At 41.6% G+C, this 16094-nt stretch overlaps 1 protein-coding gene across 2 annotated transcripts in view; it reads right to left on the bottom strand.

Moving 5' to 3' along the window:
* The window catches only part of LOC121857219 (protein O-linked-mannose beta-1,2-N-acetylglucosaminyltransferase 1-like), a 172991-nt gene that overhangs the window by 50151 nt on the left and 106746 nt on the right, over positions 1-16094 (bottom strand). For both annotated transcript variants that reach the window (XM_042353173.1, XM_042353174.1), the window contains exon 6: positions 8138-8354. In XM_042353173.1, the coding sequence (XP_042209107.1) occupies positions 8138-8354 (217 nt within the window). The remainder of the gene's footprint in view (positions 1-8137; positions 8355-16094) is intronic.

The following is a 16094-nucleotide window of genomic DNA, read 5'->3' as shown; positions in this document are numbered from 1 at the left end:
TCAGATACCGGCGAGCTAAAGGATAATAGCGGAGGAATGAGCGATAATCTGAACAGATATTTTGCTTCAATATTCACCACCGAAAATTTAAACATGATACCCGAAGCACCGATTGTCTACAGAGATCGTGAAGAAATAGATTAAGCGAAATACTAATGACTAGTAATGATGTTAGTAGGCAAATAGATACACTAAAACCTAATAAGTCGCCAGGTCCCGACGAGATGTTTTCCAGAGTATTAAAGAAATGTAAGGAAGAAATGAGTATGTCCAAAGCAAACCTGTTTAACTTGTCATTGAAACCCGGTGTAGCACCAGAATCCTGGAGGACAGCGAATGTGATATCGATTTTCGAGAGGGGAGATAGATCCAATTAGTTTAGCATCAACTGTAGACAAACTACTGGAAACAATAATTTCAAAGTCAATTCGAAATCACCTCGACAAACAGAAATTGATCAAAAGCTTCCCAGCATGGCTTCATAAGTGAGCGTTCATGCTTGACAAGTCTACTATCAATCTTTTCGAATCAGTGGATGACGAACAATATTTTGATGTGGTTTATCTCAACTTAAGCAAAACTTTTGCCAGGGTCCCTCGCGAAAGACTAATCCGTGAAGTGGAGGCACATGGAATTGGAGGCGGTGTTCTAAACTGGATTTGAGCGTGGTTACAGGACAAGAAACAGCAAGTAAGCATTAATGGCACTAAATCAGATTGGGGTAACGTCACTAGTGGGATATCCCTAAACTCAGTACTTGGACCATTACTATTTACTATAAACATAAACGACATAGATATAGGCGTAGACAGCATCATAAGTAAATTTGCTCACGACACTGAAGTATGGCGTGTAATTAAATCTAAGGAGGACGCGGCAGAACTACAGGAAGATCTAACCATTTTCACATGATCAGAAAAATGGAGGTGTAAACAGAGAAACCAGATATCAGATGAAAAAATTTTGAATAGAGAAATTCGACTGTGAGAAAGATTTAGGGGCAATGATAAGTAGGAATCTTAAACGAAGATAACAATGAGTATTTGCTCGAAGCAAGGCTAACAAAGTACTTGGGTTCATACAAAGGAGCGTTAATTACAAGACTAGGGAGGTCATCCTAAAACTGTACACTTGTGATACCCCATTTGGGTTATGCAATTCAGTTCTGGTCACCGTACTACAGAATGGATATCGAACCCCTAGAAAGCATACAGAGAAGGAGGTCAAGACAAATCCCGGACATAAGAAACTTTGAGTATAGAAACAGGTTAAAGCATCTGAATTTGCACTCCCTTGAGAGACGTAGAGTGAGGGGCAACATGACTGAGGTGTATAAATGGAAGTCAGGGTTATATAAAGGTGATAAATGGTACGAAATCGTCATGTGCACACTCGCGCCAGTTTCGATGCACCCTCTACCCCTACGCCTGGTTCCAGGGAAGTCGTAGTGATGGTAAATAAAGTGTTGTGAAGTCACTAAAAAAACCTATATCGTGCATATATTCTCTCAAATATTATATCATGAACTGTTATTTGTACAATCCAGCGAAGCTTCGAGCTACCACATTGCACCACTGAACGGCGGGTGAGTGGGCGGGGGACGTTCGGTATGAAGCCAAGGCTACGACTTCCATCGAGTCAGGAGTAGGGGGGGAGGGTGAGTCAAAACTATGGCGCGTGAGTGTACCTGTGACAAGCGGGGTACCACAGGGCCCGCTGTTGTTTGTTTGCTTCATAAATGATATACCAGAAGCTTTTCACTCCTCCATACAAATGTTTGCAGACGATGCTAAGTTATTTAGTGAAATTAAGAAGCAAACACAATGTGAAGAGCTACAGAAAGATCTCTACGAGCTTCGAGAATGATCGAAAAAATGGCTGCTAAGATTCAGTGTCACAAAGTGCAAAAGGATGCACCTGGGTCGCACCAACAGTAAGGATGTGTATCACATGTCCCAACAGGGCGACGCAAAAGGATGCACCTGGGTCGCACCAACAGTAAGGAGGTGTATCACATGTCCCAACAGGGCGACGAAACTGCAGTAATTGAGACAGAAGTGAAAAAGGAAGCTGGGTGTGTTGACAATGAACTTAAGTTCTCGGGCCATTGCAAGAAAAATGCGAATCAGGCAACAAAACTAGGTATTATAGAAGGTCGTTTACATATCTGAATGGTTCATTGCTCGTCACGATCTTCAGGAGTGAGGTGCTTCTTGTCTGATCCTCGAGGTATGCTCGATACTGTCAAGTGATGAAAAATGTTCAAAGGGGGGTAACCAGACCGGTGCTTGCTCTACAAAACCTCAGTTACCCAGAGAGATTAGAATGCCTGCAACTACCTAGCATATACTATAGACGGGCGAGGAGCGGCCTAATCGAAATGAATAAACATCCCAGGGGGCACTACTGTTATGCATGGCGTAATGTATAATGGTGCGCTGTGCATAGTAAAAAAAAAAATGTAGGCATGTTCCCCTCAAGAAGTGTAAATGAGGTATTTTGTTTAATTGTGTGTGAGCGGGGCTGGTACTTGATACATTAATTTTTTTTCTGATTGTATGTAGGTATTTTTGCAGCTTACTGTGGGAGTTGATTCTTATTAGTATTAAGTTTGTAGTCCCTTGGAGTATAGAGACATGTCAGTCATTGGCTGGCCTTGGAGGAGGAAGGACATTTGACGGTTTGAGTTTGTCAGTGGTGGATACCTTTTCAAATTGGGTTTAGTTGAGTACTATATTCAGTGCTGCTCTATTATTATTCATGATGTGTAAAGTGCAATCAATTATTGTGTTGTGTAGGTGGATTTTTGTTTATACACAGTGCCAATTGTAGTTGTTCATTCAGGATCATGTTTATTCAGTATTCTCTTGATTTAATTTATCTTATGGAACCTACACACTTATTATGGTAATTTTCTTGTCATTAAATTTTATTTAAACCTTTTGTAATGTGTATAATTCCAAACCTTCACTCCCGAACTGTTGGGATAAAAAGGGCTGTGATTGAACCCAGGACTAAGATTGTTGAGTTGCCAATTTGTTTTTGATTGTTTTTTGTTGTGCCATATGTTCCCTCATTAGTGTATTAATTTTTAATGGAATTTAAGTTGATAAGTTATGGCATAATACTACTTAGTAAATACCTGGAGTTGGCGGACGTCCGCCCCACAAGGGGTCACGGCTCAAGGATGAAGAAGCCACAAGTTCAGAAAACTGAAGGAAATCTTTTTCGAAGTGAGAGTTGTGAACTCTTGGAACAATCTGCCAGGGAACGTTGTGACGGCACCGAGTGTAAGCTCATTGAAGGCCAGACTTAAGAACATAAGAAAATAGGGAGTCTGCAATAGGCCGGTCTGCCTGTACTTGGCAGCTCCTGTCGAGAGTTACAACCACTCTCTATTGTTCATGAATCCAACTAGCCTCCCTTTAAGACTTTCAAGCGCCCCAGTACTTACTACAAAGTTGATAAGCTTGTTCCACTCGTCTACCACCCCATTTGTGAAACAGTTCCTTCCTATCTCCCTCCTGAACCTAAACTTATCCAACTTATATCCGTTGTTCCGAGTCCTATCCTGCTCGGATATTATAAGAACTTTATCTATATCACCTTTATTGATTCCTTTCACCCACTTGAATACTTCTACCATATCTCCCCGCACTCTTCGTCTTTCTATGCAAGTTTAGTTTCTTTAACCTATCTTGATATGGAAGGTTTCTAAGTCCCGGAATCATTTTCATCATTCTTCGCTGCACCGATTCCAGTGAATTGATATCCATTCTATAATAAGGGCACCAGAACTGAACAGCATAATCGAGGTGCGGCCTGACTAGCGCAAGATATAATTGCAATATTTCCTCCGCACTTTTAATACTTACACTTCTAGATATAAAACCCAATACTCTGTTTGCCTTATTTCGAACATTAACGCACTGTTTTCTAGGCCGAAGGTCCAGGCTTAAAAGTACCCCTAAGTCTCTTTCACAAGTTGACTTCTCTAGGTTGATGTAGTTTAAGCTGTATACATTGAGAGTATTTGTTCTTCCAATATTAAAGTACGCTGCAGTTGCTGATGTTGAATTCCATTTGCCATTTCAGACCACTCCTGCAGTTTATTTAAATCCTCCCGTAATGCATTTGCATCCTGCCCTGAATTAATCTGCTGCCCTATTTTGGTGTCATCCGCAAACTTGCTTATGTCACTGCTGATCCCAGTATCGAGATCGTTTATGTATATTATGAACAAGGGTGGGCCCAGTACTGACCCCTCGGAACCCCACTAGTTACACAGCCCCACTCCGATTTAAGACCATCTACGCTGACCCTCTGTGTTCTATTGGTGAGCCATGATTTTATCCAATTTAAAATTTTCCCCTCGATACCATGAACCTTAACTTTTCGCAGAAGCCTCTGATGCAATACTCTGTCAAATGCTTTGCTAAAGCCTATGTAAATAACATCATAATTTTCGTCATAATCTACTTCCTCATAGACTTTCCTAAAAAAACGTCAGCAGATTTGTTGGACAAGATTTTCCCTTTGTAAATCCAAGTTTTTCTCTAAATGCGATCGCATGCTATTTGCTATAATCGATTCAAGAAATTTCCCCACTACTGATGTCAAACTAATCGGCCACTAATTTGACGCTGACGCTCTGTCTTCCTTTTTTAATATGGCACAACTCCCGTGTCTAATGATTTTGTTAATAAATTTAAGAGGGGTCCACTAATCTGTTCCTTACACTCTTTCAAAACTTGTGGGAAAATTTCATCCGGCCCTAGGAATTTTGTCTTCTTTAATTTATTTATCTTCGTAAGAACATCCTCTTTCTCATAGCGATGTCCTTTAGTTTCTCTTCTTCATTTCCCCTAAATATCAGTTCCACCTCTGTATTTATATGGAGTTTTTTAAGGCTAGATGGTATAGATATGTAGATGATGTTCTTTGTCTTTGGCCTAGAAACAGTGACCCACTGGAATTTTAGACAAGCTTAATGATCTTGTCCCAAGGTTTACATTCAAATTTGAAAGAGAAATAAATGGATCCCTTCCATTCCTTGATATGCTTATCATTAGAAATAACCATAACTATAAATTTAAGGTGTACAGAAAGCTTACACAGGTAGACAGTTTCATACATTTTTTATCGAGTCACCTGAAGTCTACCAAAATGTCAGTTTTTTCTGCTATGTTTTTGAGATGTTTGCATATTTGTGACTCTGAATTTATTGATGAAGAATTGAAACACATTCTTTCCATTGCACAAAAACTTGGGTACCCTTCAGTGTTGATCATTGTTTTAAAAGTGCTAAAAAAATCCTTTCATTCTACTCAAACCAGGCAAATTCCTACACTTAAGAATATTTTGACTCTGCCTTATCGCAATGAATTTGTCCCGTTAGTTCAGTCCCTTAAACTATTAAGTATTAATGTCGTTTTAAGTATGACTCAACCAATACCAATATATTAATCAAGAACAGCTCAACTTTGAATGTAAATGGAAGTGTTTATTGTATTCCATGTAGCAAATGTAAGGGAAATTATGTAGGACAGACTGGGAAAGCATTGCAACTCAGAATCAAACAGCATAAGTACAATATCAGAATAGCATCTGAAAGCAGTGCCCTGTTCATTCATGTTAGGAATAATAATCACCCCATTGATTGGGAAAAAAGCCTAGAAGCCTAGAAGTGTGACACCATGTGTTACAGAAAGACTTCTGGTTGAAGCTAGTTTGATTAGGGAATTAAATTCAATAAACCATAGTGATGGTCAGTACAAAACTGATTATATGTTACATAAATTTATTTGTCAGTGGCCCAAGGTTAAAAATGCTTTGAAAACCTTGGAGCTAGATGTAGGATAGATATTTAGTGGGTCCCTTATTTTTTACCTGACTGAGTGCGGGGAGATAAGATAGAAGTATTTAAGTGGGTGAAAGGAATCAATAAAGGGGATATAGATAAAGTTCTTATAATATACGAGCAGGATAGGACTCGGAGCAACGGATTTAAGTTGGATAAGTTTAGGTTTAGGAGGGAGATAGGAAGAAACTGGTTCACAAATAGGGTGGTGGACGAGTGGAACAAGCTTAACAACTTTGTAGTAAGTGCTGGAACGCTGGAAAGTTTCAAAAGGAGGCTGGATAGATTCATGGATGATAGAGAGTGGTAGTAACTCTCGACAGGAGCTGCCATGCACAGGCCAACCGGCCTATTACAGACTCCTTATTTTCTTATGTTTTTATGTTAAACTCCTCTACGTGTGTGTTGGTGTGCGGGTTAGTGGATGTCATGATTATGACCTGACCTCATGTTTAATAAGGTCACCCTGTATATTTAAACCTCTCTCTGTCCATGTAAACCAGTTGCCTCTGAAGATGTCTTGAATAAAGACGAAAGCTCAGGTGCTCCACTGTTTCCCTTTACCCTGTGTGATTTTATCAATATATATATATATGCTGTTTTCTTCTTTCCTTGTGGTTATCAGCATATACCTAGATCACGCGCACCTACAGTGATTTATTATATATATATATATATATATATATATATATATATATATATATATATATATATATATTCAACACACCCCGCCAGGATTCGAACCCACGGCCCACGACTGTGACTGGGGAACGCTACCTCTAGACCACCAGGATACTAAAAGCAGTCCTAGACTCTTATATTTCACACAAAGCCTGTTCAACGAGCTTATGGCGCCCTGAACCTCTAATGGGGACTACCCGTATCACTTAAGTGGTCAGAGTAACGTTTTATCAAATCCGGCTTCGAAACACGAGGATCCATATATATTTCATTAGTTAGAGGTAGCGTTCCCCGGTCACAGTCAAGGGCCATGGGTTCGAATCCTGGCGGGGTGAGGTGTTGAGTATATGTAGAAGTCCGCGTGCTTTATTGGGCTAATGAAATATATATGGATCCTCGTGTTTCGAAGCCAGATTTGGTAAAACGTTACTCTGACCACCTAAGTGATACGGGTAGTCCCCATTAGAGGTTCACGGCGCCATAAACTCGTTGAACAGGCTTTGTGTGAAATATAACAGAGTCTAGGACTGCTTTTAGTATCCTGGTGGTCTAGAGGTAGCGTTCCCCGGTCACAGTCGTGGCGTGGGTTCGAATCCTGTAGAAGTCCGCGTGCTTTATTGGGCTAATGATATATATATATATATATATATATATATATATATATATATATATATATATATATATACTTCATTTTTAGTCCATATAACACGCGGACTTTGAACATATAATCAACAACCTCACCAGCCAGGACTCGAACCCTCGAACTACTGTGTGGGACCAGGGAACGTTACCGACCATGCCACAAGGACACTAAAAGCAGTTCTAGACTATGTTATATTTCACACAAAGCCTGTTCATGTGGCATGGTCAGTAACGTTCCCTGGTCCCACACAGTAGGTCGAGGGTTCGAATCCTGGCTGGTGAGGTTATATATATATATATATATATATATATATATATATATATATATATATATATATATATATATATATATATATATATATATATATATATATATATATATATATATATATATTATACTGTACCTCACAAAATCGTATTGATACTTTTTGGACTGAGTCCTGGTGTCAGAAGCGAAGCAAGAAACATTTTATACAGTTATAAAAGACTGGAAAAATATACATAACTGACCCTAAAATGTTGTATTATGAGGTGACCATTTGTCTAGGTACAGTGTTGTGTCATATTGTTGGTCACAAACTTGTATGTCTGCTTTGTTAAGTGTTAGTTTCCAGCCTCACAAAGAATCCCAATGGAAATAAGCTAATAATGATAATCTTGGGCTATACTTGTTTAAATCTACATATTAGTTACTATTGTACCTGTGTATATACCAGCACAACGTACTGCACCTTGTGTGTATACCTGCAATGTAGCCGACTGTACAGTACAGTACATGTTAAACGAGTGTAAACTTGCGCAACGCGATAATATAAGACTAATAATTATTAATATGAATGAATTAGAGTTGAATTAAACTATATTTCTGCTGTAGTGTTTTAAATACACTTAAGCTGTGTTGAGACATAGAGCACTGTTGACATGTCTTAGTCAACACACACAACAGAGACTCACCCTCGAGGGGCACCAGGGGCACCTCTGCACGGAGCATGACGGGGACACCCCAGGTGTTGAAGTCAGGGCTGCGAGAGAGGTGCTCAGCGAACACCCGCCCACCCTTAGCACTCACCAGCGCCCACATGTCCCTCCACCCCAGCTCGCGGGCGTGACTGCTGCCCAGACGGCGTAGAGCGTCACGCCCTCCGCCCTTCATCTGGAACGTCCCCTCGTCCTGCAACATAAGCAATGAACGTGTTATCATCTTGCAACACACACAGCAGGCACACTAATATATTGTTCACCGTTCTGAATTTTATGTTTCCTCTGAAAAACACAACTAGAGACTTAGGTGTTGTCTCCAGAGTGTTCCCAGGAGAGTGAGGAAGATGAGTGTGGCGGGGAACACTGTACTGTACTAACCTCTGACACCACTGGAAGAGTTATAGAATTAGTTTGACCTTTGTAGAGCTAATGGCTGAGGGGGAGGTTGTGGAGATGATGAGTCACCGTAGAGTCACTTAACAGAAGAATACGGAGAAAAACCCATTCATAAATAAATACTGTTTAGATATTATGACCCAAGAACCTTTAAATAAACAACAAGAATCACAAAATTTTGTAAGATAAATATTCCTCGTAACTTAAGATTTAAGATTACAAATTACTTGTTGACATAACTTAAAATACAATATTATATAAAATACCAAAACAATCACAGTAAGATGCTTAGAACAACATTCTATACCTTAATGCTTTGGTATTGAGGGAAAGTAGTTAAGGTGAAATCTCACGGTAATTATAATATGTTTAGATGTTGTTTTATTCCACCTTCAGGACCCGGAACATGTCTTATATAACTGGGAACTAAGTCTTATATATGTGTGGTTATAGTTAAACACTCACACAGGTAAACAAGTGACATACTAAAACAAGACACCAACATACCCATGGTCTGGTGACACTTGAGATTCGGGTAGTACTGGGACAGGTGAGTGAGGTGACCCAGCACTGGACTGTATTGCGTGGTGTTGATGGTGGTGCTGGTGATGGTGGTCGTTTAATAATGCCATGTGTTTAGAGTAAAATTGTGTGAAAATTCAGTTCCCGCCATACCGCAAGTATAGACAACAGTGTTCCTGCAAGGCCGTCAGTGCCAGAGTATTCTAAGTCTACGGCCCCTAAACTCCCTCACACACTCCCCCACCGCTAACTCCTGTATTAGCCCCTGTCTAACAGACAGTAATACTTATATAAATGTCGGTTACAGACTGTAACCGTCCAATGAGCGACTGTGAGACCCTTGTACGTAGGACTCGATTGTTCTTTATTCGGTCAAAACCTGCAGAGTACAAATTACATGTGTTACGTACGAGATAATTAATTAATTCGTACGTTCCTTCACTATTAACAACTACATATGATATATTTGAGTAGTGGGGTGTTAAACCATATAAGACTTAGTGTTTCTGGTCTAATGTAGGACTTATTAGCTCCCTGACTTGTTAGCTCACTGGACGGCTAGAGACTCTCTTCTGAACCCCACAGGGAGAGAGTCAGCCCGAGGCGAGAGCCATCTGTTTCACATTTAACACCTCAGCAAAGCTCGTTGTCAACACTCTGTATCTCTCCTGTCTCCCTTTCTCTCTCTCTATCCCTCTCTTTCTCTCTCTCTTCTAGTTTATCCTACTGTGGCGGTAACACATACATTAGGTTTCTATAATTACATCGTCAACGGTAACTTTCCTATGAACCGTGAGTAGTCACCAAGTGGACATGTGACAGTGTATTTATACTGTTCCCTCACACCTTGACCGCAGAGTCATTAATTAAGTAGCCAGCTATCGCCAGTTCAACTCCCGTCTCTGAGCCACTCACACGTGTGCTCTAAGAAGCAACATATACTCAAGTTTCGTCCATTATTAACGCTCACAGCTCATAGCGTTAATTACGGTGATATCCCAGTTATTGTGCAATAGTTTATTTTGGGTTTGATAACTTAACCATTAAACATTTATGAATGTTGCTTCCAATTCACCTCTAATTAGTGCTACCACAGGTAACTGGAAACTGCAACAAAGGTGGCAGCAAAGTTTTACAAATCTATGAACAAAAACCAATGTTTTATAAAAAAAAAAAACTGACGATTTTGGACTAAAGTTTAACATTCTCCATTTTTTTTTGTTGCACCTGATATTTACCTTTCTGAGAGGTGGTAAATTTAATTAGACAATTGTAACGTCCCAGTTAGATGTACAAGTTTCTATTATCCACCAGGAGTGTTGAGCCCGGTGTCTGAGAGCGCTGAGCCAGACGTCGACCAATCAAAACAACTGAAGACTGAGTAGGCTCACCCTGGGGGGGCCTGAGGATGGGGTGTTTCCGCACGTTGGGAGAGAAAGCTTGCTGAGACTGTTATGCTTAGTAGCTGAAACAGCCTTGAGAACGTCTTGAAGACAGAGTTCAAGGTGTAGTGATGCGTTGTACAGTGCTGCGACGTATTAAACGATCAGATGTATAAAATCACTTATAATAACAACAATAAAAACTTTCAAGCAGACTAGCACGCTGGTATCTAACCATTCAAGAATTCACCCGCGTGTTCATTTACTCAATGGAACGAGCAAATGTGGTCACCGAGGCATGTCCAGAAGCATAGCACCAGTGATGCCTGTAACTTCGTTCACTCTCTCGGAATTACGGGATGAACAACGACTAGATCCCTTGTGGTCTACAGTCATTGTTGTCCTAGAGTCGGGGGAGGAGACTAATCTACCAAAGTTACCAGGGTGATATAATTATATAAACCTAATGTTTGTAACCCACATTTATATAAGTATTACTATCTGTTAAACAGGCGCTAATATACTCCCTCATACACTCCCCCACCACTAACTCCCTCACACACTCCCCCACCACTAATTCCCCCACCACTAACTCCCTCACACACTCCCCCACACACTCCCCCACCACTAACTCCCTCACACACTCCCCCACCACTAACTCCCTCACACACTCCCCCATCATCCTTCCTCAAGCTACACCTCCTTCATCAATCCACAATCCTAAAATCCTTCCATTAACCATCGCGCAATCCTACTTCCTCCTCCATCCTTAAGTGAGGAGCTTAGAGAGGCGAGCAGGAGAAGCAGGACCACAACACACATGATGAGGAAGTAGAGTTGGAGGTGTGTTTAGAGGGAGGGAGGTCTAGCCCAGCTCATTAGAGAGTCTTATGAAGCCAGCGAGGCCTCTTCCAACATTGTTAGTTGTCCTCTTACCATCTAGTAGAGGATGTCTGGCGTTCGTGTCTCCAATGATGTAGGTTGGGTGGTGGTATGATAGGAGTCTGTGGAAGTCCCCGTAAGGCAGGTCATACTATGAGCACCACTTTAATATTAAAATTACAGATGGTCCAAAATGAAGCCCTAAGATTCGTCACATGTGAAAGATACCCGTTCACCAGAACCATAGCCGAGATACATAGAGACCTGAGAATAAAACCCATCAACCAGCAGCTGCACACCCTGGCCAGCAGAATCTGGCAAAAGATAGAACGATCAGAGCAAGAACTCCTTCAAAGACTCCCACCAGATAACGACAATAACCATACATGGTTCCCAAAAAGTTATCAAATCTCAAAAGGTCCATTACCACCCCCGATCTACACGGCCAGGCAATAGACAACCTCCCTAGACCAGCATCCGCCAGTAGGGTCGGTGGAATATGAAATAAGGCCCTAAAAACACCCATATATGGGACAGGGTAGGATGTCTAGTGCCTGTACCGACAGACAATAACTAACCCATGACACAACCCAAACACACTATTAGCTTAGCTAGGCGGTCAGTCTGCCCTCTCTTACCTCCTCCTAAATTTCTTCAATTTCCGAACTATAACTTCCTTCCCCCACCTCTAATCTTCTTTCACCCTCCTTTTGACTTTGATTGTAGACCACTCACTACCAGGGGCCCTCCCACGTACACCACTCACTACCAGGGGCCCTCCCACATACACCATCCACTACCAGGGGCCCTCCCACGTACACCACTCACTACCAGGGGCCCTTCCACGTACACACCACCCACAACACCACTCACTACCAGGGGCCCTCCCACGTACACCACCCACTACCAGGGGCCCTCCCACGTACACCACCCACTACCAGGGCCCCCACGCACACCACCCACTACCAGGGGCCTTCCCACGCACACACCACCAGGGGCCCTCCACGTACACCACCACACAGGGCCTGACGCACACCACCACTAGGGGCCCTCCCACGTACACCACCCACTACCAGGGGCCCTCCCACGTACACCTTCCACTACCAGGGGCCCTCCCACGTACAGTACACCACTGACTGCCGCACACAATCCAATTACCGTTTAATTTCTTCATTATAAACATTTTCACGCATTAGTGAACTGTGGTGGAGGGTGGATTGAAGGTGGGTTGGTGGGTGGAGGGTGGGATGAAGGTGGGCTGAGGGTGATGTAGGATGGATTGAAGAGTGGAGGGTGGGTTGAGGGGTGAAGGGTGGGTTGAAGAGTGGAGGGTGGGTTGAGGGATGGATGGGGTTGAGGGATGGAGGGGGGTGGGTTGAGGGTGATGGAGGTGGGTTGAGGGTGAGAGGTGATGGAGGGTGGGTTGAGGGTGATGGAGGGTGGGTTGAGGGGTGGAGGGTGGTTAGAAGGTGGGTTGAGCTGGTAAAGGTGGGAGGAAGAGGGGTTGAGAGTGTTGAGGGTGGGTGAAAGGTGGGTTGGCAGAGGGAGGGGGGGTGGGTTTGAGGAGGTGGAGCATGTACAGTAGAGAGTGGATGGAGTGTGGGTGGAGGGCATGGAGGTATGATAGGGTGGAGGCGACGTGAGGGGTGTACAGCGCTGTCGGGAGTGAAGCCAGCCAGCCGCGTTGCCGCTATACTGTGGTTGGCAAGAGCCCGCTGCCCCCTCCACACCTTACCAGTCAACGACGTGCGTACTGCTGGTCTACAGGAATTATTGTCCTACTGTTCATTCAATAAATACATTTGCTAATATGTAAACAAGTGAGGAAATTCATTAACCTTTATTATTCACAAAAATATATACAAATAATACAATAAACGTGTGTAAATACGATGTCTATGTGTATAGTACATAATCCTACTGGCCACTAACATGAATTAGCTTTGTGTATATCTGACGACTCTTTACCTTAACCCGAGTTTGTAACTTAGTAGTGCACTGTTTTGCAGCACATGCATATCTCCCTTGCAAATAACTTTCGGCAATTGCTTTAATCAATAAATGTATGTGATTTTCCATAGGTTCTGCATCAAACACGTGGTGAGATAGTTTAGGAAATACTTCTCAGTTAGTGTAACTTGATAACACTGAATGAACAAGTCTGTGAAAATCTACTCTTCCTAAAGTTAGATCTGTATTTTGTCTGCCTGACATGGTTACTCTAAACTTTTTCACAATTAACACAGATATCCATAACATCATCTGAAGGATACATTTGGCTCCCTTTAGATTTCAACATAATCAGAGAATGCATCTGGCCAACATTAGTGCTTGTTAAGACATCAACACAAGCTTCACAGTGTAGAGATTTCTTTAACCGAAGCACAACGAAGCCAGCTATATATGCAACAATTTTGTTGGAACATTGGGACATATGGAAACTGCTAGGAACATAAGTATAACCATGCTCTTCCTTATCAGCTAAAGATAACTCAGACAATACGTCTATGTCCTCGTCTCTGAAGTGCATTGACCACAGACGTGTATGCTTAGATGCAACAAATTTTCACGTCTTGTTGCCCGAACCCATTCCTGTCTTAAGGCCTCATCTTTAGGAAAACTGTAAATTAAGAGAGAAAACTACTTCTAGAATGAAAGCTATTAAGAAAAAATTATAGTATCCTGAGACACAATGATCTTTACTGCGACATACCGCACATGACTGGCGATATGCATAAGCTTAATTTTTCATGTTAAGACACAATATCAATTTCCACTGTATGTATTAATACTAATGCTATATGGCTGATGTGCTATGAAGCAGGTGGTTTTTAAAGCTCAAAGAAATTAAAATCTAAGAAATATAAACATATTTTTTTCAATCAAAACTGACATCTCTATCAGTGAACAACACTCCTAATTTATCAATGAACAGTTTAATATAATCCCTCTTGTCACATGATTTATATCTCACTTATATGCAGTGCACGCACAGATTGTCTACTGTATACTTAAAGTAGCCCTTAAAACGAGAAGGGTTGAGGGAGATGTATGCACTGTAACTGGTCACACACGCTGGCCACATGATCGCCATTTTTTCTCACTTTATGCTTAGTTCTTTATCATTGAAGAAATTACTTACCGATGAAATGTAAGATGAGGATCTAAGGTCTTGTCGAACCTAGCAGTACACCCATAAGCAGCACACGATACTGGCATTTTTATATGTTATACACACAAAAAGAAACATGTGTACCTATGAGCTGGTGGGACACGGCAGCGACCTACCCTCTTTTGCCAACCACAATATGGCCGCCAGCAGCTCAGAGTGACCTCACTTTTCTGAGCAGATGCCTCCACCCTATTATACCTCCATGGTGGAGGGCGACCAGGTCAATCTATCTATCTATATAAAACAAAGAAGTATGTCTGTGTGTGTCTGTGTGTGTGTGTGTGTTTGTGTGTGTGTGTCCGCACGAGAATCTCGGAAACTACTTTACCGATCTGTAGTGATGATGGATGGTGTTATATGTAGTGATGATGGATGGTGTTATATGTAGTGATGGTGGATGGTGTTATATGAAGTGATGATGGATGGTGTTATATGTAGTGATGGTGGATGGTGTTATATGTAGTGATGATGGATGGTGTTATATGTAGTGATGATGGATGGTGTTATATGTAGTGATGGTGGATGGTGTTATATGTGTGAGTGAGTGATGATGGATGGTTATATGTAGTGATGATGGTGGTGTTATATGGTGATGATGGATGGTGTTATATGTAGTGATGATGGATGATGTTATATGTAGTGATGATGGTGGTGTTATATGTAGTGATGATTAGACCATAAAATAATAACAGTTTAATGCTATAAAAATGTACTTTGCTGTACCGTTGTAGTGAAAAACATGGTGGAACTTACATACACTGTTAATGAACTATTGATGGAAGAAGTTTTGGGGGCTGAACAGTGAGACAATGTGGAGCCTCCCGGAGGGTGGCGTCCTATGTTGCATAAGATCGTAAGAACATAAGAAAATAAGGAGTCTGCAATAGGCCGGTTGGCCTGTGCATGGCAGCTCCTGTCGAGAGTTACTACCACTCTCTATCATCCATGAATCTATCTAGCCTCCTTTTGAAACTTTCCAGAGTTCCCGCACTTACTACAAAGTTGCTAAGCTTGTTCCACTCGTCCACCACCCTATTTGTGAACCAGTTTCTTCCTATCTCCCTCCTAAACCTAAACTTATCCAACTTGAATCCGTTGCTCCGAGTCCTATCCTGCTCGGATATTATAAGAACTTTATCTATATCCCCTTTATTGATTCCTTTCACCCACTTAAATACTTCTATCATATCTCCCGCACTCTTCGTCTTTCTAGGGAATGCAAGTTAAGTTTCTTTAACCTATCCTGATATGGAAGGTTTCTAAGTCCCGGAATCATTTTTGTCATTCTTCGCTGCACCGACTCTAGTGAATTTATATCCATTCTATAATAGGGGCACCAGAACTGAACCGCATAATCGAGGTGCGGCCTGACTAGCGCAAGATATAGTTGCAATAAGACCTCTGCACTCTTGTTACTTACACTTCTGGATATAAAACCCAATACTCTGTTTGCCTTATTTCGAACATTAACGCACTGTTTTCTAGGCCGTAGGTCCGGGCTTACAAGTACCCCTAGGTCTCTTTCACAAGTCGACTTCTCTAGGTTGATGTTGTTAAGGCTGTATACATTATCAGT

Source organism: Homarus americanus, unplaced genomic scaffold (assembly GCF_018991925.1).
Source record: "Homarus americanus isolate GMGI-L3 unplaced genomic scaffold, GMGI_Hamer_2.0 scaffold20465, whole genome shotgun sequence".
NCBI classification, from domain to species: Eukaryota; Metazoa; Arthropoda; class Malacostraca; order Decapoda; family Nephropidae; genus Homarus; species Homarus americanus.
The sequence above is the reverse complement of the archived record's forward strand: the minus strand, read 5'-3'. Positions and strand labels throughout refer to the sequence as shown.